Source organism: Ambystoma mexicanum, chromosome 7p (assembly GCF_040938575.1).
Source record: "Ambystoma mexicanum isolate Mex_15411 chromosome 7p, UKY_AmexF1_1, whole genome shotgun sequence".
Classification (NCBI taxonomy): Eukaryota; Metazoa; Chordata; class Amphibia; order Caudata; family Ambystomatidae; genus Ambystoma; species Ambystoma mexicanum.
In genome coordinates, this window is record NC_090939.1 from 298,925,598 (window position 1) to 298,948,715 (window position 23,118).

At 47.8% G+C, this 23,118-nt stretch overlaps 1 protein-coding gene across 1 annotated transcript in view; it reads left to right on the forward strand.

The window, feature by feature from the left end:
• Positions 1-23,118, forward strand: part of LTN1 (listerin E3 ubiquitin protein ligase 1) — a 1,629,727-nt gene that overhangs the window by 1,441,952 nt on the left and 164,657 nt on the right. The window contains exon 25 of the mRNA XM_069636371.1: positions 4,162-4,348. Within this exon, the coding sequence (XP_069492472.1) occupies positions 4,162-4,348 (187 nt within the window). The remainder of the gene's footprint in view (positions 1-4,161; positions 4,349-23,118) is intronic.

The window sequence follows — 23,118 nt, forward strand, 5'->3', positions numbered from 1 at the left end:
CTCTAAAATGGCTGTGCCACATGATTTTGACCTTTCCTTTGGCCTTCTTGTAATTTGGTCTTCGTCCTACCCTCACAGGGACGGATTTGCCTTCCCAGGGAAAGCTCCTGCTTTTCGGTGCAAAACAGTGGTATCTTTTTGTGGAAGATGTGGGGTTGGGACAGCCTGATTGCAGTCCACATCCATGCCAAAGTGCGTCTGTTGCTGGGCAGATGTGTTGGCTAGAGGTTGTCTAGGATTGGACCGCCACTACCAGTTTGAATGGTGCAGATTCTTACTATTGGTGGGCTTGGGAGTGACTCAAGCTTGAACCCGGGATAAAAGGGGGATTCCTGCAGTCATTTCTCAGATCCTCGTTGGAGCCAAGTGCTCTACGAAGAGCAGAAACCTGCTGAAGACTTGGAACTTGCAGTTGGAAGCCAGCCACCATTGCTTTTTTAAACCGTCCCAGCGAAGCCCTGCTCCTTTCCTGATTTCCAGAAGGCCTTAATCAATGCTTTGTTTCCTATACTGGTGGAAGCAACCAGTTGCAACCTCTGCTTGAAGATCCTGTCCTTGGAAGCCTTCTGAAGCATCCTGGAACCATCCTGTAGGCTGAGCAGCTTCTTTGTGGGCTACCCCGCTGCATCGATCGTCGTCCTGAGTTGAGCATTGAGATTCAGCAGATCCTTGTCTTGTGAAACAAGAAGCCTTCCCGTGTAGTGGCGGCTCGCCAAGAGCGGCCTTGCAGAACCAGTTTCTTTCCGCCACAGGGGTCGACTTCTGCCATCTCTTCAGAGTAATCATCGCTGATCGACGCCTGCTTGTGTCCGGCAGTTCCTCGAAGGTTGTTGCTGGAATGTCCTTTCTTCAGTCTAGCAGAGGTGTCCAGCTGTCCAGTATCCAGAACACATCCATCGGTGCACCGAACCGTCGACTAGTCTGACCCAAAACAGATGCTGAAAGTGGCCTCTGCATCCAAGACCCCTGGACGTCCTTCAATGAAACCAAGGCATGAGAAAAGGGGCCCAGCGATTTCAGGAACTTCTATATTGGTCCCTGAGTGAATCCGAGTACAGGGGCTGGGTAAGAATCCTTGTTCCTGACCCCCTCTGCCCCTCAACCCTCTCCGTAGGTTTTAATGGACGTACAGTCCTTACCCTACCTCTCCCTTGCCTGACTGTGATTGGTAGAGTTCTGGCCAAGAATCCTCACCTGGGCTTCCTTTAAGGTGGTTGGATTGGGAACGGTCTGCTAAGACCTTTTCATAAATTGTTTTCTTACTCTGAGACCCTTACAAGCTACTTGTTGGCTTTGCCAACACTTATTCAAACTCTTAAAAAGACTCATAGCTTCTGAAGAGAAGTGCATTGTGACCTGTGGCTCTAGGGCACTAGGCCCTCCTTTTTGTCTAGCTAGGCGAGGACCTTAAGGTGTAGTACCTTCTAATGTGAGGTGTAGTACCTTATACTTACTTTAAGGTTGTGTATGGTGTTTCAAACGTTTTTAATTTCCATATATTAATTCCTTAATGGTTTATTTTACCTGATTCTTTTTATTCATTTGCTTTGCTATACTACTGTTTTATGAAACTGATTTAACTGTTTTCTAAAGTAAAGTGTTTGTTCTCTTAGCAGAACACACCAAAAGAAAGTGTATATAACAGTAATCAACGTTTTAGTGTGTTTCTTACATGTGGTTTTTCATTGCTAAGAGTTTGTCTAAGCCCTCAATAAATAACTTAATTTTTATAGATTCTGCCAGACTTCTATTATTAAGAGTGGTGTTTCTGTGCTTAACTGAACCCTTCACGTCTCTCACACAAGTCTAACCCTTGCTGCTCAGTCACACACTTGGTGATAATGAGAAAACATAAAACATTACCGTCTTCCATAGACTTAAGTGTTTTCATTGATATTTTGGGAATAGGAGAAATCATCCCAGCACACCAGGCCACTATTTCAGATGTGACCAATTTGGCACATGTTTTTGTCAATAATTTAATCACAGAGGCCGTTGAGATGGATTTCCAAAATCAGCCCTGGTGGGAGGATTTTGGGAGGCCACCCTATTATGGTAAACATGGAAGATACTGAGAGGCTAACCAAACCCAATCAAGGTAAGGTAATAGAGCGGCAAGGCTTAGTCTCAGGAAAGGAGTGAGAGTGTTCAAGGGCTCCAATGAGTCCACACAGCAGCGCCAGTAATTCCAGTTAGACAGTTAAGTATACAAGTACAAATATTCCTTAGGCTTTTAGGTTACACACCAAGCATATAAATGTCACGGATGAGTATTGCCACACAAAACCATATAAAACCTATATACACATTCACCCTTAGGAGAAAAAGAATTGTGTATGAGTCAGTTACCAGTGTAATACAGGTGAGTAGTTGGATGCATAGAAAACAGGCAGAACTCTTACACAATCAACACAAACAGCTTCCCTAATTCTTATAAAGTCCATCCCAAAGATGGTTCTGGGCCTTGTTCCCAGATGTCACCAGTTCCAAAGCATATACGTCTTCAGGTATGTTCTTATAGGAATAGCAGTGAGAAAAGTTAGATGAGAATTCAAGTAAGATCAGGTAAATTCTCAACTCAATCCAACACAGTAGGAGAGGCCTAGAGAAGGACCCTCAACCCAGGTTTCACCACCAAAGGTCAGGTAAGAGTCAGTCTAGTTCCAGGATTTTACGCCCAATATAACACTATGGAATCGGGGGGAAAGTTAACATACAGGTTTCTGCTGCCCCCCTATCCCCTGCCTTGTAAATGATGCAGCAGGATTTGAAGATTATACAGTAGAAGCCAGTGCAGATTGATGAGTGTCAAGTGATTTGTTCGGATTTGTGTTGTCCTTTGCTGCAGCATGGATGACACGTCTCAGGGAGACCTTGGTAGTAGCCAGAAGGCCTTCTAAACGGGCATTTCCACCATCCAGGTGGAAGCGGACCATGACTTGGACAGCAGATCTGAAGTTGTTTTCTGGAATGAAGGGCTTGTTTTTCCACAGGAGAGAGAGCTTGTGTCTGAGTCTTCCTTGCTGTGTTATGTTTGAAGGGAAGGTCTCTGTCAATGTTGAACCCTGCTAGTGTGAGTGTGAAGCCTTCTAGGTTCATTGTAGAGAGGCAGTCTGGATGTTGGGATGTTTGGTGTTATTGTTCAGCAGTAGGAATTCAGTCTTGGAGGGGTTGAGCTTCAGGCAGGCACTGGACATCTAACACTGGATCAATGTTGAGGCAGGCCTTGAGTCGGTAAATGTCTATGAAGGATATCTTGAGGTAGAGCTGCATGTCATCTGCATACTGATGGATGGGGGTGATGTGTGGGGTTAGGAAGGTTCTGAGAGGGTACATGTAAAGATTGAAGATAAGGGGAAAGGGATGGATCCTTGCAGGAATCTACAGGTGATGGGTGGCATTGATGATCTGGAGGAATCCATTTGTACGCACTGGTGGTGATTAGCAAGGCAGGATTTTAACCATCTGAGGATGATCTCTCTTATTCCCGCTATGACGGTGTAGAATGTTGGTGAGTGTCTGGTGGTCTGCTGTGTGGAATGCTGCTGAAAGGTCAAGGAGAACCAGGAAGCAAGGATGGCCTTCATTGAGAATTTCAAGGGCATTGTCGATCAAGTTGATGGTAGCCGTTTCTGCACTGTACCTGAGTACAGATTGCGAGCCCTGAAGGAAGTTGTTTGCTTTGATGTGTTGGAGGATGTTTTGTGGCTTCTGCTTTCTCAGGGTAAGTCATTTGTTCAACTGACTGAAGACCTCGGAACAATGGCACCAGTTTCTGCTTGCCACCCGGACAACCTACCTCCTACAACTCTGTCGTATCCACCCTGATACATCCATAAGCCATGAAAATGTTTTGGCTTCTTGGAGTATTTAAAGTGAGACAGGAGTTTATGCAGGTCTAAGGTGACCTAACATATTGCATTGTTGGTTTATTTAGTTCTTTTTCACACACTTGAAAATATGTATTTGCATGATCTGTTGTGTTATTTTAGTAGGAACACATTTTGAACAACATGTATAGGAAGTGGTCACTGTAATTTTTAGCATCGGAACATACTGTCCCAAAAACCTGTTACTATGAGATTATACCAGAAATACCATACATGTAGTTGTACTGGTTAGATGTAAAGCCTTTAATCTTCTTGCATATCTCTTTCTTAGGTCACCACCAGCCTCCTTGATGTCCATCCTGGCTACCCAAGAAGACTTAATAGCTAATATTCTAGAAGACATTCCAGTTGGAGAATTTGCAATTGTACAGCCATCAAGCGAAGAGTTCTGTTATGTTTTAGGTTATCTTCTCACATGGAAATTAGTATTAACATTTTTCAAGGCTGCTTCTCCTCAGGTATGTATGTAAAAGTTTTAGAACATGTAATTAAAATGAAGTCCATTAACGTATACAGAACATTTTAACCGATCTACATTACATTATTTGTCTGTCTCTGTATACAAGAGAGTTCTCCAGCATGGCGTCTGGCATGGATTCACATGCTCATGAATATTCCCCCTTGTCAGGCTGGGAATCATCGGTAAAAGAAAAAACAGTTTCATGTTCACTTACAAACTGTATTTCTCCTTTAAACCCATCACTGTCCTCTGGGTCATACTGCCCCCATCCAATGACAGTCCTTTCCCTAAGCCCCTTCACTGGCAGCCATCTTCAGATTTCTACTGCACGCTTCAGTGTTGGGAGTCCTTGAGTTTTCTCTGCAAGCTACTTCTATGTTTTTTTGTGTTTTAGATGGAAAAGGGTTCTATTTTTGTTCCAAAGGAGCCTGTGTGCGCTCTTCTCCATCTACCGACAGCAGGGACCCGTTGTTGGTGAATTTCAGGGCCCCTCAAAGGCAAAGATTCTAGAAGGCCATCGGGCCTACTTTGCGCCCTCCGACCATGACGGAGGAGATGGAGGGAAGGCCCGGTCCCTCTTCAAGCCCTGCTCCAAAAGCGGGCTACGAAATGTATTTGTAGAAGACAAGCACCTGCAAAGCCTCTACTGCCTGCATCCAGACCATAAGGAGGTGGAGTTCTAAATATGCCAATAAAACGATGATGGACAGGCACAGTAGACTTGCAGTGTGGCTTAACACCAGGGCTTCTGCCCCATGCTCCGAGCAGGGTCATGCCTCACCCAGGACCGGCCAGCCTGAGGATCGGTCTTCTAAGTCCTTTATGGGCGCTTCACCCGTGGGGGCCCAAGACAAGGCCAAGAACCGCAAGTCTGAGTCCACCGGCTTCGCTGTGGAAGCGGGTCCCAAGATGGATAGGACGCGATAGACATCACCCTCCGCCTCCATTGCCAGCCGGCAAAGGAGCTCCTACTCAAAAAGGAAATAATCTACCCCGGCTAAACTGCGGGAGAAGTCTGAGAAACCGCAGATGGCGGAGAAGGCGGCCGAACAGCCCAATCAGCACAGGCTAAGACTTTGTCAACGATAGAGTTGGCGCATCTGCTGTCATGACGGCTAAGGGCACTGACCATGTGAAGGTAGCCCCCACAGCACAGATGTTATCCCTGTCACCAAGACTCGACACCGCCGCAGTGACTTTGGCCAACTCTGCTGGCACGCCAGAAGGGGGTAAACTGGCTCAGGACCCGGTTCAAACCCTGCAGGGAGCAAAGGGGGGACGGGATGAGACGGCCTAAAACAGCCCTTTCAGGCCGTGGCCCAAGCCATGGATGTCTCGTCCACGGATGACGATGACCAGGAGTCGTTGCACACAGTCCAGGAGGATGTTTATGCAGGGCCTAGTTTCCCGTTCCCGCCAGCTCAGCAGAGGGACGTGTCTCTGGACATTCGGTCGACCCTGCACAACTTGGTGTCTGAGATCCAGAGGAGGATGGACCCGGTTCTGGTGGTCCCCCAGGTCCCTGATCAGCCTCCAACTAAAGGTTCTAGCCAAACAGGATAGGCTGGAGAAGAGATATCGGTTGCCAGACTCTGCGCCGGTTGCCAGACTCTACACCCTTCCTAAGGTCGCAACCATCGCCGGATTCGGTGGTATCGGTGGCCGCAAGAAGGCGGTCAGCTAACTGGCCCTCGTCGTCTTCGGTCCCTCTGAACAGCGAGGGGAAGAGGATGGATGCCATGGGAAGGAAGATGATTTACACCACGACATCCAATATTAAGATGGCCAACGCACTGGCGATCAAAGCCAAGTATGACAGGGAGCTCTGGTTAAAATCTGAGGCCTATTCTGGAGTTCCTCCCCGACGATAAGAGGGTGGCGGCAATCACTCTCTTCCAGAAAGGGGAAGTAGCATCTGATCACGCCATCACAGTGGTGTTGGATGTCGCTGACATGGGGTTCTGGCACATGGGGAACAGTGTCTTTCTTCTTCCCCAAGGCTGGATGAAGGCCGCGATTTTTGGCAGGAGGTCCAGGGGAAGGTGTTGGTCCTGGGCACTATCCAGCAGCATTGCTCTTCTTTTTGCCCCGCCAGGGGAAAGTCGAGCAGGTCTGCCAAAGGTTTCACCGCTTTGTACTGTCAGCCCTCCAGATCCACGCAGGGCAGGGCAGGACGCCGGTGCTGAAGTAGGCCAGACCCGGCCAGGACATTGGGCCCCCACAGGTGCACCCCGGTTAGAGGCCGGCTGACGAGGTTCGTCAGCGAGTGGAAGAAGATCACCACCGACAGATGGGTGCTGGACGCTCTTGCCCAGGGGCACACCCTGGAGCAGGTGTCAGCGGATCCCTCCCATTACCCGTCATGAGCAGCACATCCGTCCGCTTCTGGAAGAGGTACAGGCCATGCTGCGAAATGGGGCGATAGCTAGTTCCCCAGCGGCTCCAGGGCTCTGGAGTCTATTCTAGATACTTTCTGGTCAGAAAGAAGACAGGGGGCTGGAGGCCCATCCTAGAGCTACGACGTCTCAACAAATATCTAAAGCCCCAAAAGTTCAGGATGGTCACATTGCAGCATGTGGTCGGCCAACTGGAAAAAGGAGGCTTCTTGACGTTGTTGGACCTGGAGGACGTCTATTTCCAAATCCCCAACATCGAAAGTTTGTACAGGTGCAGGGAACAGCACTACCAGTTTAAGGCTCTATACTTCAGCTTGAAGTTGGCCCCCAAGGTGTTCACTGCGTCTACAGGGCATACACGTATGCCTGTACCTGGACGACAGGCTTATTCGAGCCTGCTCGACACGCGGAGACGACCGTCCAGCTACTGACGGATCTGGGATTCTCCATCAATTATCCAAATCCTGCTTAACACCATTGCAGAAGGCGCTGTTCCTAGGAGCCAGACTCAATACGGTGTCCTACCTGGCGTCACCCTCTATGGAGACGGTAGCACCCGTTCAAGGGAAGGTGCAGTGACTGTTGTCGACGAAGACAGCCACGGTGCGGGCCATCAAGTCGTTGCTCGGCATGATGTCGTCCTGCATCTACCTCATTCGGCTCTGCAGGTTGCAAATGTGACCTCTTCGGGAGTTCCTGGATGTTCGCTGGATACAGGTGTCCGGAGGCTTTGCGGACAAGATCGCTCTCGACGACGAGTTCCGTCGGGCGATATGATGGTGGGGCATACACTCCAACATCGTCCAAAGCACAGAGTTTCAAAACCCTCCATACGAGGAGACGGCTACAACGGACGCTTCCCTGGAAGGCTGGGGAGCCCACACCAGATGTCTGCACGCCAGAGGCCTGTGGCTACCAGAGGAGAAGGATCTCAATATCAACATCCTGGAGCTACGGGCAGTGTTCTGGGACCTCAAGTTGTTCCTTCCATCTCTGAAGGGCAAGGTGGTGAGGATCTTCATGGACAACACCACCACCATGTTCTACATCAGGAAACGGGGGCTCTCGATCCCCAGCGCTCTATAAGGAAGCGCTGAATTGTGGCGCTGGGCCGTATGACAAGGGATGTTCCTCGTCCCTCTTCACCTAGCAGGAGTCAAGAACACCATTGCAGACTCCCTCAGCAGGGAATTGCGCTCCTGCCATGAGTGGGGAACTTCGGCAGGACCCGGTGGTCTGCATCTTCAAGTGGGGCAGGCCCCAGAGCGATCAGTTTGCGATGACGGCAAACTCCAAATGCTAGAAGTTTGCCAGCATGTTCCACCAACCAGGGAGCTTGGGGGAAGCGTTCTCCTTCTGGTGGGATGGACTGTTTCTATACGCTTTTTGTCTATTTCCTCTCCTGCTATGAGTCATGAACACACTCGGACAGTGCCAATGCAGGATGATACTCATCGCCCCGGTGTGGCTGAAGCAGATTTGGTACCCGCACCTTCTCAGCCTATTAGCGTCCCCTCCGGTCAAGCTGCCAGTTGTTCCCGATCTTCTCACCAGAGAAGGATGTGCAATCCTACATCACGACCCAGGATCGCTGAACCGGAGGGCTTGGCTCCTGCAGCCCTAGAGTTTGGAGGATATAAATTGCCAGCGGACTGCAGGGAGGTCCTCGCCAAAGCCAGGGCATTGTTGACCTTGAAGTGCTATTGGCACAAGTAGAAGCGTTTTGCTACATGGTGCTGGTCACAGAAGATTACCCCTTTGATGGTCACGGCCCCACAGATCATGCTGTACTTGCTATCCTTGGCCAAAGCTGGACTGACGCACGCCTCCATCAAGGTACTTCTGGTGGCTATCTCCTACTACACCAGGTCACCAGGAAGATCTTCGATTTGCTCCGATCGACTCTTCAAAGAGTTTCTCAAAGGACTTTTCAGATCTTTCCTGCCGGTGAAGGCTCCTGCCCCGGCATGGGAACTCAACGTGGTTCTGACAACGCTCATGGGGCCCCCTTTGAGCCTCTGCATCAGGCTCCACTCAAATACCTCTCGTGTAAAACAGCTTTCCTGCTGGCCATCACCTCTGCCAGAAGGGTGGCTGATATTCAGGCCCTATCCTGCAAACAACCATACGTGTTTCCACGAATAGAAGGTGGTGCTATGCTTCATTCTGAAAGTTCCGTCGGAGATCCAGCACAACAAGCCTTTGGTGTTACTTTTTTTTTCCCCTGAAACCTTTGTCGCCGGCGGAAAGGGCCTTGCATTCGCTGGACGTTGCTCATGCCCTGAAGTTATACGTCACACGCACCAAGTGTTTTCGGAAGACTTCACAGCTGTTCGTGAACTTTGGTCCTGTGTACTATGGGAAGGCCTTGTCCAAGACTTCCATTTCAAGATGGCTCTCTGGCTGCATCACGCACTGTCATCGGTTGCCTAACAGACCGCTGCCCGGACGTCCGAGAGCCTACTCCACCAGAGAAACGATGGTGTTCCTGTCTCTGTGCCCCTGCTCGACATCCACTCACACCATCATGAAATTATACTGCGTCGACAGGGATTCCAGGGAGGAGTCCAGAGTCGGCCAAGCAGTGCTACACAACCTGTTTGCTTGAGGTGAGTCGGTTCCAGGGGTAAGTGTAATTGCTTCTGTTGAGCCTTGCCACCTCCCGTGGTTGTGTAATGTTGTACTGCTATGTATTCGTTATTAATGAGCATGTGAATCCTTACTTACCTGCAACAATTATTCTCCAGCATGGGTCTGGCATGGATTCACATGCAAACCCTCACTCTGACCCCTTTGTGGCTCTTCTTGGTCATACTGCCACTTTACGTGCTTACCAAATCTGAAGATGGCTGCCAGAGGAGGGGCTTAGGGAAGAGGACTGTCATTGGATGGGGGCAGTATGACCCAGAGGACAGTGATTGATTTAAAGGAGAAATACAGTTTGTAAGTGAAAGTGAAACAGTTTTTTCATTACCGAGGATTACCAGCCTGACGACGGGTAATATTCATGAGCATGTGAGTCCATGCCAGACCCATGCTGGAGAGCAATAGTTACAGGTAAGTAACTTAAACCTACTCTTGTTCTCAGCCCAAACACTGTCAGTGAAACACAGATGCTGGAGTGGATACCTGAGCCATTTAGAATGGATATGGAGCTGTTAAATATATGTTGACAGTGGCTTATGTCTTTCTTGACCCTCTGCGCGAACCTTATGGCACCCAAAGGGACATTAACAGTGTATTGAAAATGTAAACATTTGAAGTTGGCATTCTATCAGCAAGTGTTGGCAATGCCAACAGACTTGCCTTTTGTGTAGGCAAAGAATAGGCATTTGCCAGGCACTTCTGTAATGGTACTAAAAGGCCATTAATGGGAACAGCTGCAAAATGGTTCAAGTACCTGGGCATAAAATAGCAGTGCCTGGTAAATGCCTCTCTAATACCGATACACAAACCTAAACTCTTGGCTTTGCCAATGGATGGTTTTAATAGGACTTTAGTGAAGGACACACATAGTGTTTATAAATCAAGCGAGGCACACTTGGTTAAGACATTTCTATCTCACTGGGCCTGCATTAACAGCTGCAGTTAAGCCAATAACTCCCAGAAGACTGCATTGAATTATCACTAGAATGCACCCCAAACACATTGTTTGATGTTACTTCTTTATAAAGCTAGCTCAGTTAACCCAGAACGATGTGTTTTAGGTGGGGAGGGCCAGGATGTGGGTGGGAATGAACACATTGATTAGCATGGCCATTTGCAGTCAGTGGGTGAGTAAACATCTCCGTCCTAGCTGTACTCCAATGCAATTGTTGCGGCTGCTTAAATGTCTCCACATAGTAATGCCTTGCCGGTAATTAACCTAATAGTAGGAACATGAAGCCACCTTGGTGGTAATAGTGCGCTCAAGAATACTCACTTAAGATATACGGGAGGTAGCAGGACAAGGTCATAAATCAGGGCGAGCCATTCATGGTGTCCTCTATAGAAATGGTAGTGTATTCACTTAGTTTTGCTGGACACAGATAAGGCTATAACACAGAGAGAGAAAGAGACTAGTAGACAGATGCAAAACCTTTTAAAGTAATGACGATTGCACCCATCATGTTATACAAGACTTAGCTCAAGAGATATGTTAATACTGTGTATGAGAGGCTGGGAGACAAACTAGAATGTTTGAAGGAAATTACTTGTTTAGCCACTAAACATTTTTTTTAACAGATCTAAAATGTTATTTGTATCTAGTTAAGACTTGACTAATCGCTCAGTTGGGGCCCCTTATTTGATCATTAAAAACTGGTTAGTCATCCCAATATAAATTCCTTTTTAAACTCACACTGAATCCATATGAATATTAAGCAGCAATGCACACACAATAGTCCTCTTTATATTTACTATACTTAAGATAAAGCATTAACAATAGTCCTCAGGCTCAGCCCCCATCTCTCCCTCTCCTGCCAACCATCCTCTTTCAAATAAACACATTCTGTATTCCTAGCAACACAACAGACACTAGAATTAGAACCCTTCTTTTCTTTCTCCAGGCTATTGTGGCGTTAAGCACCCGTGATGGTAAAAAAAAAAAGGGTTTAGTTAATTGAACGGGACGTGTGTGGCGTCCAGTTCATTGATTGAAATCCTTTTCCAAGATGTCCGCCATGGAAAGGGATGGCAGGGGCTCTTCTAAGCCTGTCTTCCCTTTCCATGGCAGCCGCAGAAGCGGGGAAGCAGCTGCGGAAGCAGCCTGCGCCGATACAACAAACAGGTAAGTGGGAGTGGGAAAAGGGCAAAAAATAAGGGAACAGAGGTTGGTGGGGAGGATGGCGGCAGGGGAGCCGGCCGTCAGGCGGCATGGAACGTAGGCTTTCACTGGCCTTAAAAGCCTGCGTTCCTAGCCACCTGATTGGCTGGCTCCTTCCGCCAGGGTGCTAATGCTGCTATATCTTCATATGTTTATCATACAGCCACTTTAACATGTTAATGGAAATGTAACACATCGCCTCCTCTTTAACAATCCTCATAAACACAAAAAACCTTGGCCTCATCTTTGACTCCTCTCCTTCCCTCCACACTTCACTGACTTTACCAAGAAGTCCAACTTTCAGCTCCACCTCCTCATATGCATTCTCCCTTTTCTCACCTTCCCCCAGAAGCTTAATGTCTCCACAGACCGGGTTCTCTCTAGTCTGAACTGCTGCAACAGCCTCATCCTAAAACTGCCTCTGCTCCATTCGCCCCCTTCAACTAATCCAGAATAGGGCTGCATGCTAGAGTTCTTCGATCTTCTGGCTCCAACTCACTGCAGGTCAGACGTTCCAAGCAGAGAGTGGGGGGTAGATCCCTTTGCATGGCAGGTTCCTCCCTCTGGGACGACCTCCCTGCCCCCCTCAGACTTGAGATGAAGATTCTTAAGTTCTGGAAACTTCTCAATACATTCCTCTTCCTTCTCTCTCCAGTCCTAACGTCCCTCTGCCGCTGCGACTGGGCCTGATCCCTTCTGAGTCCTACATGGGCTAGACCACCACCCTTCCAGTCCCGCCAGCATCCATTGCCAGCACTTGCCCTCAGGCACCCTTCCCCGGACTAGCCCTAACCTGGTCCAGCCTGACCATCGCACTTCCCCTTTCCCCTCCCTTCCCCTGTCACTTGCCGTCTCATCCCCCACAGCGCTTGCTCACCCCTCTGGGCACCCCACTCCTGTACTTCTCCCTCTCCCCTCCTACCCTGCATTTATCACCTTTGACTTGTACGGTAGGATTGTCACAATGCCAATATAACCGTTTTGTTGTTCTTCTCCCTATATCCCCCACCCCCAATTTTTCTTGCAGTGCCTGGAAACACTCGTGTATAGGCGCCATACAAATGTCCAATAAAAAAAAAAAGAAAAAAAAAAAAATAATAATCTATCTCATTGACCTGGCACCTTTGAAACTATCTTTTTAATCCACACCTCTCCATTCTCCAACCTCACTGCATTCCCCAGGTCTTCCTTCAGCACCATGGGCCTAGAAAACCTAGACATACATTTTGCCACTCTTGGACCCAACTGTTAAGTTGGATTTCTAAACTCTGGCCTGGTCGACAGAGTTTAGGAGGCCTCCCTAGATGTAGTGGACAGGGGAAACTCTAGGTGTTCAGCCAAACCAATCAATGTAGCATGGAGAAGGTCTACGCTTAGTCGCAGGAGAGGTGGGTGGGTTCAGGGGTCCACAATGAGTCCACACAGTGAAGAAATCGAGGATTAGGCTTAGACAGTAAGTATAAAAATACTGTATATTTTTAACATTTTATTTGATTTAAGAACATATGTCAATAAAACAACCTTTCACACTACACAGTTAAAAGAAAACAATGTGTTACAAAACTCATTGATAGTATGCATTAATAGCATCATGTTGAATTACATTAATAGCATCATGTTAATCACCTGATATAGCTGTATAGTATCCAAGAAGCCTGAAGCAGTTAATAAAATAGATTGTTATTCGAATAAAAAAGGTACAGTGTCAATAATTGTGGTATACTGTCCAAGCTAAAAAATAATTAGTTAGGTGCAATTTAGACTTGGTTGGTAGCAATCAATTTAACTTTCACAATCTGCAAGATGTGAAATGCTGCGTCAGCTGTGACCAACGATTCTGCAGAAAATCTAGAGCTCCAAAATTAGTCAGATTTAATGTTACGGAATTTAGCATAGCCCTTAATGTACAGTGGGCGCAGCGAGATACATGGCATGCTGTTTCTATTCTTTTTAGGCAGCACCTACATAATCGCTGCTCTCTGGGAATCTCTCTATATGCACCTGTATTCCCCAGCACTGGTAAAATATCGAATCTTAGGTGTAATATAAATCGTATAAGCTCAGGTGAGCGGAATTTGGTTAAATAACTATGGGGACTCTGTAAACCCGCCTTGTCGAAAGAACAAAAGATATTTAGGTTGCTCACCCAGGTGAGCCAAGGATTTTATTCGATCAGAATATCTAGTTTTCTTTTCAAACCCAGTTCTATAAGTAGACATGTTCCCCTAACCTATCACCTTGCCCGATAGGTTTTATTATTTGCCACGTAGGATGACATCATAGCTGACGCACTTTGTGGTATAAAGCCTTTGTGTACCTGTAATGTAAGTTTGAGTGAATAAACTACAACTTCATTGCAGTGATAATAAAGTAGTACTTTGCCATATTATTTGAGTCTGTCCGGTTATTGGGTCCTAGATTGTGGCAATAAGCCATGAGACTGCGGGCCAATACCGCCCCAGGTAATGCCCCCGGGGGCGTAGTTAACGAACCCCCGGGAGCATTACCGCAGACGGTATTGGCCTGCAGTCGAGGGGCTTATTGCCATTAGTAGCCCGGCCCTTTAGACCGGGGTACTAATTGCTTTTTTTTTCTGTTCCGAAACTCGGAACAGAAAAAAAAGAAAAAAAAAAAGGCAAGAAAATGGCCACCGGGAAAGGGAAAACGTAGTACGTTTTCCCTTTCCATGGCGGCCATCGGGAGCGGGCGTGCTGGGAACACTCTGTTCCCAGCACGTCCGCTCCCGAGAAAAGAAGAAAAAAGAAGTTAAGAGGGGTGGGGGGGGGGGGAATGTACCGCAATCCCCGGCGGGGAAAGATGGAAGCCTCCAGCCGTGTGGAGGCTTGGAGCAGGATGCCCCCGCTCCGAGTCTCCACACGGCTGGAGGTTTCCATTGTCCCCCGCCGGAGACTGTGGGATAGAAGGTAAGTGGGGTGGGGTGGGAGGAGGAAAGGGGAAACAAACAAAGTCCCCAGCGGAGGACGAGGGAATCCTCCAGCCATGGGGAGGCACGGAGCGGGGATTGCCCCGTTTCGAGCCTCCTCATTGGCTGAGGGGCTGCCACGCCCCTTGCCGGGAACGGGGTAGCCGGCACGCACGGTGTAAAAGGGGAATACCGTGTGGTATGGCTCGCAAATGAGCCAATCACCATGCTGTATTCCTGTTGCGCCGCGCGTGCCGGGTACTAATGTTTGTTATGGAAATCCCATTCCGTGCATAGATACGCTCGAAAAGTGCTACTGCACAAAGCTGTGCAAAACATTTTAATTTCCCCTCTCGATATGCGTCCTGCCGAAATACTCAAAGCAACCCCTGATGTCATCAGATCCAATGTGGCCTTATTAGTTAATAGTTCTTTAATTCTGCAAAGGTGCCCCTTCACCTAAAAAGGCTGCTGTTTTCCCACTTCTGAAGTAGCCTAATTTAAACACTTTCCCAACTGAACAACTTTCAACCGATTTCACAGCTCCCCTACCCTTATATAAAAAATTGAGAAGAGTAGTGACAGATCCTCTTCAAAGTGATGGCGACGCTGTACCTTTTTCATAAACACTAAGCTGGTATTCTCCCTGTCCTGGGCACAGAGCCAGTGCGTATTGTTCAGTGTACTGGACAATTTGATAGAGGTGGCTGATTGGTGCAATGCAGCCTTCATTTTATTAGACCTGTTGCTGCTTTTGGCACCATCCACCACCAACTGCTTGTCACTTATCATTTTTTCACTAGGCATTGCAGGCCAGACATTCAAGTTGATTATCTCCCTTCTCAGCAACCATGTCCATGCACTACATCTGCCTTATATTAGATCTCGTTTTCCTTTGGAGTACCTTAGGGCCCAGCTTTATCCCTTCTATTGTTGAATTGATAAGTTGCACTGTTCGTTCATTTCGCTGAAGCATTTGGCCTTCAATGTATTATGTATGCAGATTACACCCATATTCTCCAGCATTGGATCTTTCATAGATACACATGCTGTTTGAATATTCCCTGTCGTCACTCTGGGAATCTTCGGTAACATTAAGGCAGTTTAAGTTTGAATTTTAAACTGCAGTCACTTTAGTGTTTTCTTATTCGTTGTGGGTCATATTGCCCCACAACCAATAGGCAGAGACAACCTTAGCTCCACTCTTGGATGCCATCTTCAGATTCTTTACCGCATTTTTAAGTGTTCTGAGTCCTAAAGTTCTCTTCTTCATTTGACGGTCTGCAAATCTTTTCTTTGATTTCATCATTTTTTGGAAATCCTTCTTTGAGCTCTTTCCCATTGTGGTGGTTGCGAGTGTTTTGACATCCCTGGTGATTCCTTTCTGGCCAAATTTTTGCCACCTCAGGATTGAGGCTTGTTGAAAGCTTCCTTTTCACCCCACCATGGTTGAGCCACAAGCTATGCTCCACCTGCAACTTGAAGAATAGCTATGTGGAAGACTGGCATCTACAGTTTGTTAGGCAGAATCCTGTGCAGTTCCCTTGGGGAACACTGCAAAAAGATTAAGACTACAGGAGCAGCAGTAAACCCAATTGGCAGCAGTCTGCACCACCCAGATTTACCTGATAGCTGTGGCTGAGCAGACTTCTCTCAAGAAGAGTAGGGCAGTATGCAGAGTATACACAATAGGGCCAAAACACAGTAGAGCAAAACACTGACCAGAGCTTTGTATAAAAAGTATATAGTTATTTATTTAAAACACACTTTAGGTAATACACTAGCACTCTCAATGAAAAGTAATCTAAAGCACAGTCAGGTAAGTATATACACTTCCCTTGATAACTATCAGACAAGTCAGGGTTAAAGCACAACTATTTGTTAAGACAGAAGTGAGCGCTTAACCTAGATGGCACTCCAATAGTTTAGGTTAAAAAGGGAGAGAAAAGGCAGAGCATAAAATAACAGTTCCCAACACTTTTAAGAGTTCAGAGCAAGGGGAGAAAGGCAGGTTATACTGTAGAGCCAAAGTTCATAGGCCAGGCCCACTTTAAATGGAGCAAAGCGAAATGTGCCCAGGATCACACGGTTTAAAGTGCACTGAAAGTCTTTGCAGAGTGTTCAAAAGAGCTTGGGGTGATTCAAAAGATATAGTTAGAGGTCTGGAGCCAACCCAGTATAGAAGCCAAGGATTTAAGGGTCACCTTTAGCAATCTGTAGAAAGGGAGGCCAGGCAGGACACATTACCTTAAAGAGAAAGGAAGCTCCAGCGGGGCAGTTGTCCCTGGCAGTGGTTGCACTTCGTTGTTCCGACCATGGGAAGAGAGGATCTCGTCGAGGAGAAAACTTGGAGTCGTTGCACTGCACAGGGATGAAACCAGCCGCGGAGTTCCCGATTAAAAGGTGCGGTCCTTTTATTCGCGGTCCAAAAGTGGTGAGCTTGGCTATCCAGCCGCCGGGGTGCGTGGCACGGGCGATTCGACCAAGGGCCGTCTTTGGAAGTCGAAAAAGGGTGAACTGGTTGGTCCCACCAGCTCAGAGGAAGAAGACTCGTCTAGCAGAAGATCTTCTCTTGTCGTCGGGAAAGTGGTGAGGTAGCTGCAGCAGGGCTTCACCGGTGGTGGTGGTGTTGCAGATGGCTCAGCTTCGTCCCTCTTCGGATTCTTAGGTCCTGCGGCGACTTCTGAAGTTCCAGTCCCAAAGGCCCTGCTTTTATGCAGAACAACCCCCATTCATCAGCCTAGCTGTCAATCACACATGCTAAGTGGTGAGCCGGACGGCTCACCACTGGGCCAATCAGAGTAGAGTGCGACTTGAGTTGCTAAGGCAACGCAGTCCAGGGTGCCAATTCCCTCCTCCACCCTTCCTGTGGAACCCAGACAGAGTGGCACCACTTGGAGGGCTTCTGTGGAGAAGCCCGCCAAAATACTGGAAAAAAAAGGGCTCAACCTTGGTCAGAGTTACAGAGACGGACACAAACACCATTTTAGAATCGAGCTCTGGCAAAAAGACCCAACCGGTGATTTAATATTAAATATATAAACCGGCAGTATCTTTAACATTGCACCAAAAAGTGGTGCGTTTAAAATGAATGGGAAAATCCCATAGAGAAAATTCTGGTGGAATATTTCGCGTGGTAACCACTGCCACCAGCCAGAAACTCGACGAGGGGGGACAGGTCGGTGCTCCCTCGAAAACAGACCCAGGAGCAATCGAATTACCCCTTACCAGTACTTCCACAATATGATGGTTTGTACTGGTTCTGTTCACAATTTTGGACTAGTAAATCCAAGGGTGACTTTACGACTTTACGTGCCCTGGGAGACAGTGGTCAGTCCCATGGTATGAAGTCTATGTTTGGGGGTCACTGTGACACCCCTGTGGTACTGCACTGAGGGTGCTGTGTACCACACATACAGAAAAACAGATGATACCCTATGGAGTAAAAAGAAACCCCATGGCCCATAAGCACATAACAAGTCAAAGACATACCTCAAATCATGCCTAAGAGTGGGAGTAAAAGAGTCTCATTCTTAGCAGGAGCAAAAAAACAAACCCCAAAAATCCAGCAAAGCTGCTGGGGGACTCAGTAGCAGGGCTTTAAGTGGGCCGGGGCCTGCCGGGGCTGGGCCCCGGCAGGCTCCGAAATTTCGTTTTGAGGCGGGGCCCTGCCGGGGCCCACTAATCTCCCGGGCAGCCCCGGCCACTACACGAAAAGGCATTTTTTTCTACAGCCTGAAGCTCTCGCTCGTGTGCGAGAGCTTCAGGCGTCAGAAAAAAATGCCTTTCAGCTATAATGGTGGCGCCGCACCTGCGAGGCATCCCTTTAATCAAGGGATGCACGTGGGCCGGCGCCACCATTATGGAGAAACGTGAGGCCGCTGGAAGCTGAGGCCTTGCTTTCTAAATACTGAAGCTCCCGCGGATTCGCGGGAGTTTCAGTCTTTAGGAAAAAGGCCTCTGCTTCCAGTGGCCTCACCCTTTCAGCCTTAATGGTGACGCTGCCCCTCCCCAGCTGGCGAGGGGCAGCACCACCATTAAGGCTGAATAGGCGAGGCGCTGTCCCCTGCCAAGCCTATACAAAATAAATGCAGAGATCAGCACCCTCTCCCCCATAGGGGAGAGGGTGCTAATCTCTACAAAAGGCTGCCTGGCAGGGGTGCCAGTAGCCCATTGAGCCGGGGCTCGTCAAGGGGGCGTGGCCTAACGGCCCATCAAGACCCCGTTGTTAGGCCACGCCCCCTCGATGGGCCCCGGCTCGATTTGTAGTGCCACTTAAGGCACTGCTCAGTAGGTTTGGGAAATTAGCCTTATAAGAGAATTCTCCCTAACACAGTTCGAACCTTTTGTGGTATGTATATAAGGGTGGGGTAGGTTTAAAAAAAAAAAAAACACAAAGGCTCCGGGGTGTCCCCCGTAACACGCCGCTCACTATACTATACAGCATAGTGATCAGGGGTTGCGGGGGACACCCCTGCAGCTGACCCGCTAAAAAAAACAGGGTGTTATGTTAGGGGTTCTTTAGACTTGGGGTTGTTTTACATTGAATGACCGAATGGGAAATGTACGAGCAATTTTGCATTACGTACATTTCTCATTCGGTCATTTCCATCTCCGTTATTTCTGCCGCGGTAAAACAACCCCAATTTGACGAAAGTACTGTGGTATCAACCTTGCTTCTGTCCGGAGTCAAGCTTCACTCTGCCATAGCAGGACCAGGAATGTACTCACTCTTCTAAGAGGTCAAGATCCCACAAAGAGGCTTCTCATGGGAAGAGGGTGAGGAGAGAACCTGTCACCCACACTCAATCTTCCCAGAATGCAGCAGTCAACATACCTAAGCCACCACATAAGAATGCAGCAGTCAACGTACCTAAACCACCACATAAAAAGCCTGAGCCCACAAAGACTGTGATGACAGCTTCGTTAAGGGCTGCTCCATTGACGCCTTTGACGTCTGTGACTCTTTCGTCCATGAAGATGATGACTCCATCGACACTCCCTTCGTCGAAGTCGTCAAAGCTCAGCAAGTCTCCATCCATTCCATATACATAATCATCTACATAATCATCCACCATTCCATTGACGGTCTCAGCAGCTACTTTGTTGACAACAAAGACATCCATGTCTTCAACGAAAACACTTATATCGACGACGGTCACCCCTTCAACCATGGAACATGCTACTATTTCTTCTTCTACTGCCCGTCCATGGGCCCCAGCCTTGTCTTCTGGCTCTCATCAATGAAACCAGACCCTGTTTACACTGATTCCTTATGTTCCTACTGCTGGCTACCCCTCAAACTGCACCTGCCCGCAGTCAACCAGAGGCTGTTTCTTTTTCACTGGACATCTTGCCTACTATGCAGACTTGTGTGTCTGAATTGCAGTCCTGTGTGTCCCTGTTAGGAAAGATTTTCTTTTTGCACCTTTCTCTCCATAGATCCCTATGGGACACCCATTCTTGTTGCTTGTTTTGAACCCTGTCTTGACTTAGTAAAGCCTTCTGCTTTACTTCCCTTGGCTGTTTTGCTCTTTCTTCTGGGGAAACTGACTAGTCCCTGTGATGAATCGCGGGAATGTGGACAAGGACTCCTGTTCTGATGAGGAACTCCCTAAAAACCATCTCAACAATACCTCTGAGAACATTTACTATAGAAACACGTGAAGAAACCAGTATTTTCTATTGTCACCCAGAAACTGTAAACATCTCTTTAAACAAAATATTCCATTCAACTGAGACGAGGAGGATGATATACGGAGTAAGAGAGAAGCCATGTGAGATGGAAAGACGAAGACCAGGATGTATGCCGGGGAAGTCCCAAGCATACGTAACACATAACTGGGAGGAACTGGCAAAGAGAAAAGGTTGTGAGTTACAAAACTGGTCTGCTTCCTGCTGCAGAGAGAGATTTGGGCGCGCAGCGTCTGGTGACCAGAAAGAAACGTGGAGTCGATTCTGACACGCAGAGTTAAGAGTGAGAGAAATAGTTGGATGCAGAGCGTCCTGGAGTTTAGACTGCGAGAGAGAGAGATAGCCAAATCAGACGTGCAGCATGTCACTTGGAGGAGAGGGACCGAAGTAGTTGGACGCAGAGCGTCCTGGAGTCCAGAGAGAGAGGGAGACACCCAAGGTGGTGGCGTTATCACGAGAGACTCATGGTGGACCAAGAGTCCCCCAAACAATGGCGAAACCACTCGGCAGATGGCGACGCACTGACCATTTTCAACCATGGCATGAAAAAGGAAGCATCACAGGAGCAAGAGAGGACAGACCCTGAGCAGCTGTACGCCCTGATGAAATTATCCCTAAGAGTGCCCGGTAGCAGAGTGAACGCGAGGCCCGGGAGGGGAACAGAGAATCATTATGGGACCAATCATACTCTTCCCATTCAAAGTAAAGAGACTGTGATTCTTAAACCTAAAAAATTAAATGATAATCGTTATGAGACCAATCTTCGTCATCTCAGTCAGGATAAAGTAATCCAAATAGTGAAATCTCCAAAAGTGAATAAGAATCAATACTATAATACTAAGTCTTGTATCAGTAAAGTCCAAGGAAATAAAGTAGAAGAAAAGAATTATAAATGTTAGATAACTTTACCATGGGAAGAGAGAAGAACAAGTCTCTGTAGAGAGAATCAAGAGGAAAGTAATAGAACCCATAGGAGTAACCCTCAAGAAAAAGCGAATTCTTGAACGAATTGTATGAACTAATCAAAAGTCACCAGAGACTATCTGAAAATTAACTATTGAAATAGAAGTTTGCAAGAAACGAATAGACAACAAGAGAATGGAGTCATTGTCCTGCCTTTATTTGTTGTTATAGTAGTAGGGTCAGTTAGGCTAGTTTGGACAGTGAGCAGGTTCTGTTAAGACATTCCATGACGACTGACAAGCACCTTAGCTAGTTTCCTTAGGTAGGGCCGCCTTATAGCATAGGGAAGGTTAGGCATTTTTCCTTTTTGTTAAGAAACCTCATAGTGAAATGACTTATCAAAGTGTGCGTCCTCCTTCTGACCCACCACATCCCTAAGACTGTCAGTACTGAGAGACTATGGGCCTCATTACGAGTCAGCCGGTCCGGAAAAAACGGTGATGGTAAATCCGCCACCACCGTTCTTTCCGGACCGGCTGATGAGTCCTGCAGGCAGGTGGTGTCACTCCCGCCAGGTCTGACCTGGCGGGTTTAACACCACCCGCCTGCAGGCGGACATGGAAACACCGGCACCATTACAGCATGGTGCCGGTGTTTCCACTTCCCCACTCCCATGGAGTCCTATGGAATTACTGGGTCACCGGGGTTGTAATGCCCCGGTGATTCTGGCAATCACGGAGGCGGAATGGTAATACGAGTCCGGCGGTAACCTGCCGGAATTTCCGGCACGGTTACCGCCAGACTCGTAATGAGGCCCTATATCTCCCTTCATGAATTCTTTTGTTTTTACAATGTCACACATCAGTTGAGGATGAAGTGCCCCAAGGATACTTTGTATCCTTATAACAATGTGTCTAAGACATGCCGTTGGAAGCTGCGTGGTTTTTACTGTTTTTGTGATATTTTACTTGTGCACTTTTGCATTTACCTGAAATGGCTACTAAATGTGCTTAGCACTCTAAAATGTCCATTACACGAGATGTTTCACATGTTCTTGGCCCATATTGTTCTTTGGCTTTCTTCCTGCCTCATCAGGTCAAGACATGCCTTATATGGATATCCCTTTCCTGGGGAAAGCTGCTGCTTTCGTGGGCTAAGGGGTGTTGTGTGAGCCAGAGGAAGTGGCTGGAACGGTCTAGTCCCAGTACGCATCCACTGGTGCCTGACTGTCTGTCACTGGGCAGATGTGATGACCAGTGGTTGTCCCTGATTGGAAAACCACTGGCTGTTTGAATTCTGATGATCCTTGCCATTGGTGGGCTTGGTCTTGCTCCCAGACTGGATCCTGGCTAAAATAAGAACTCCTGGCAAGGCTTCTATGAAGGGCATCCTGCTGAAAGCCCGAAGACAACTCCTGCAGCTGACCAGTATGAATTCCAGTGGTGTCCGTGAAAGCCCTGCTCCTCTGTCCTGATATCAAGAAGGTATTCATTTGGGGTAGACCCCTAGACCGGTGGGAACAACTTGTCCCAACCCCTGCTCAAAGATCTGTGCCTGCTGAACCTTTGCAAGTGTCCCTGGACCAACCAGTGGACTGACCAGCTCTTTCCTGGCCCACTCCCTACAGCCGTAACCGTTCGGAGCAGAGCATTGGGACTTTTCAGATCTCCAGCTTCTGCTCCTGCTTTTTCCGCTATCTCACTCCAAGGGAAGCTGTGCTGTGGCTGCCCCTGTGTTTGCTGCTGTATGATCGCCTGTTGCCGCCTCACTGTGATGACCTTCTTTGGATAGTGTCTCCGTGTCCCTGAGCTGTCTTGCGGCGTCCCTCCCTCAGAAGTCTTTCGGTCTCTGTTTGATCTTCAACTGGAATCTGCCTGCTCCGATTCCTGTGCTCTGCAACCGACCAACACTAAAATAGCTTGAAGCAAAGTATCTCTGCTGTTAAGATGTCTAGATGACCCTTGCGGTGAGAACAAGAACAGAAGTACAAGCTTAGAACGAAGTCTGAAACATACATACGTGGAATCCGGAACATCCCGAGCCAGGTG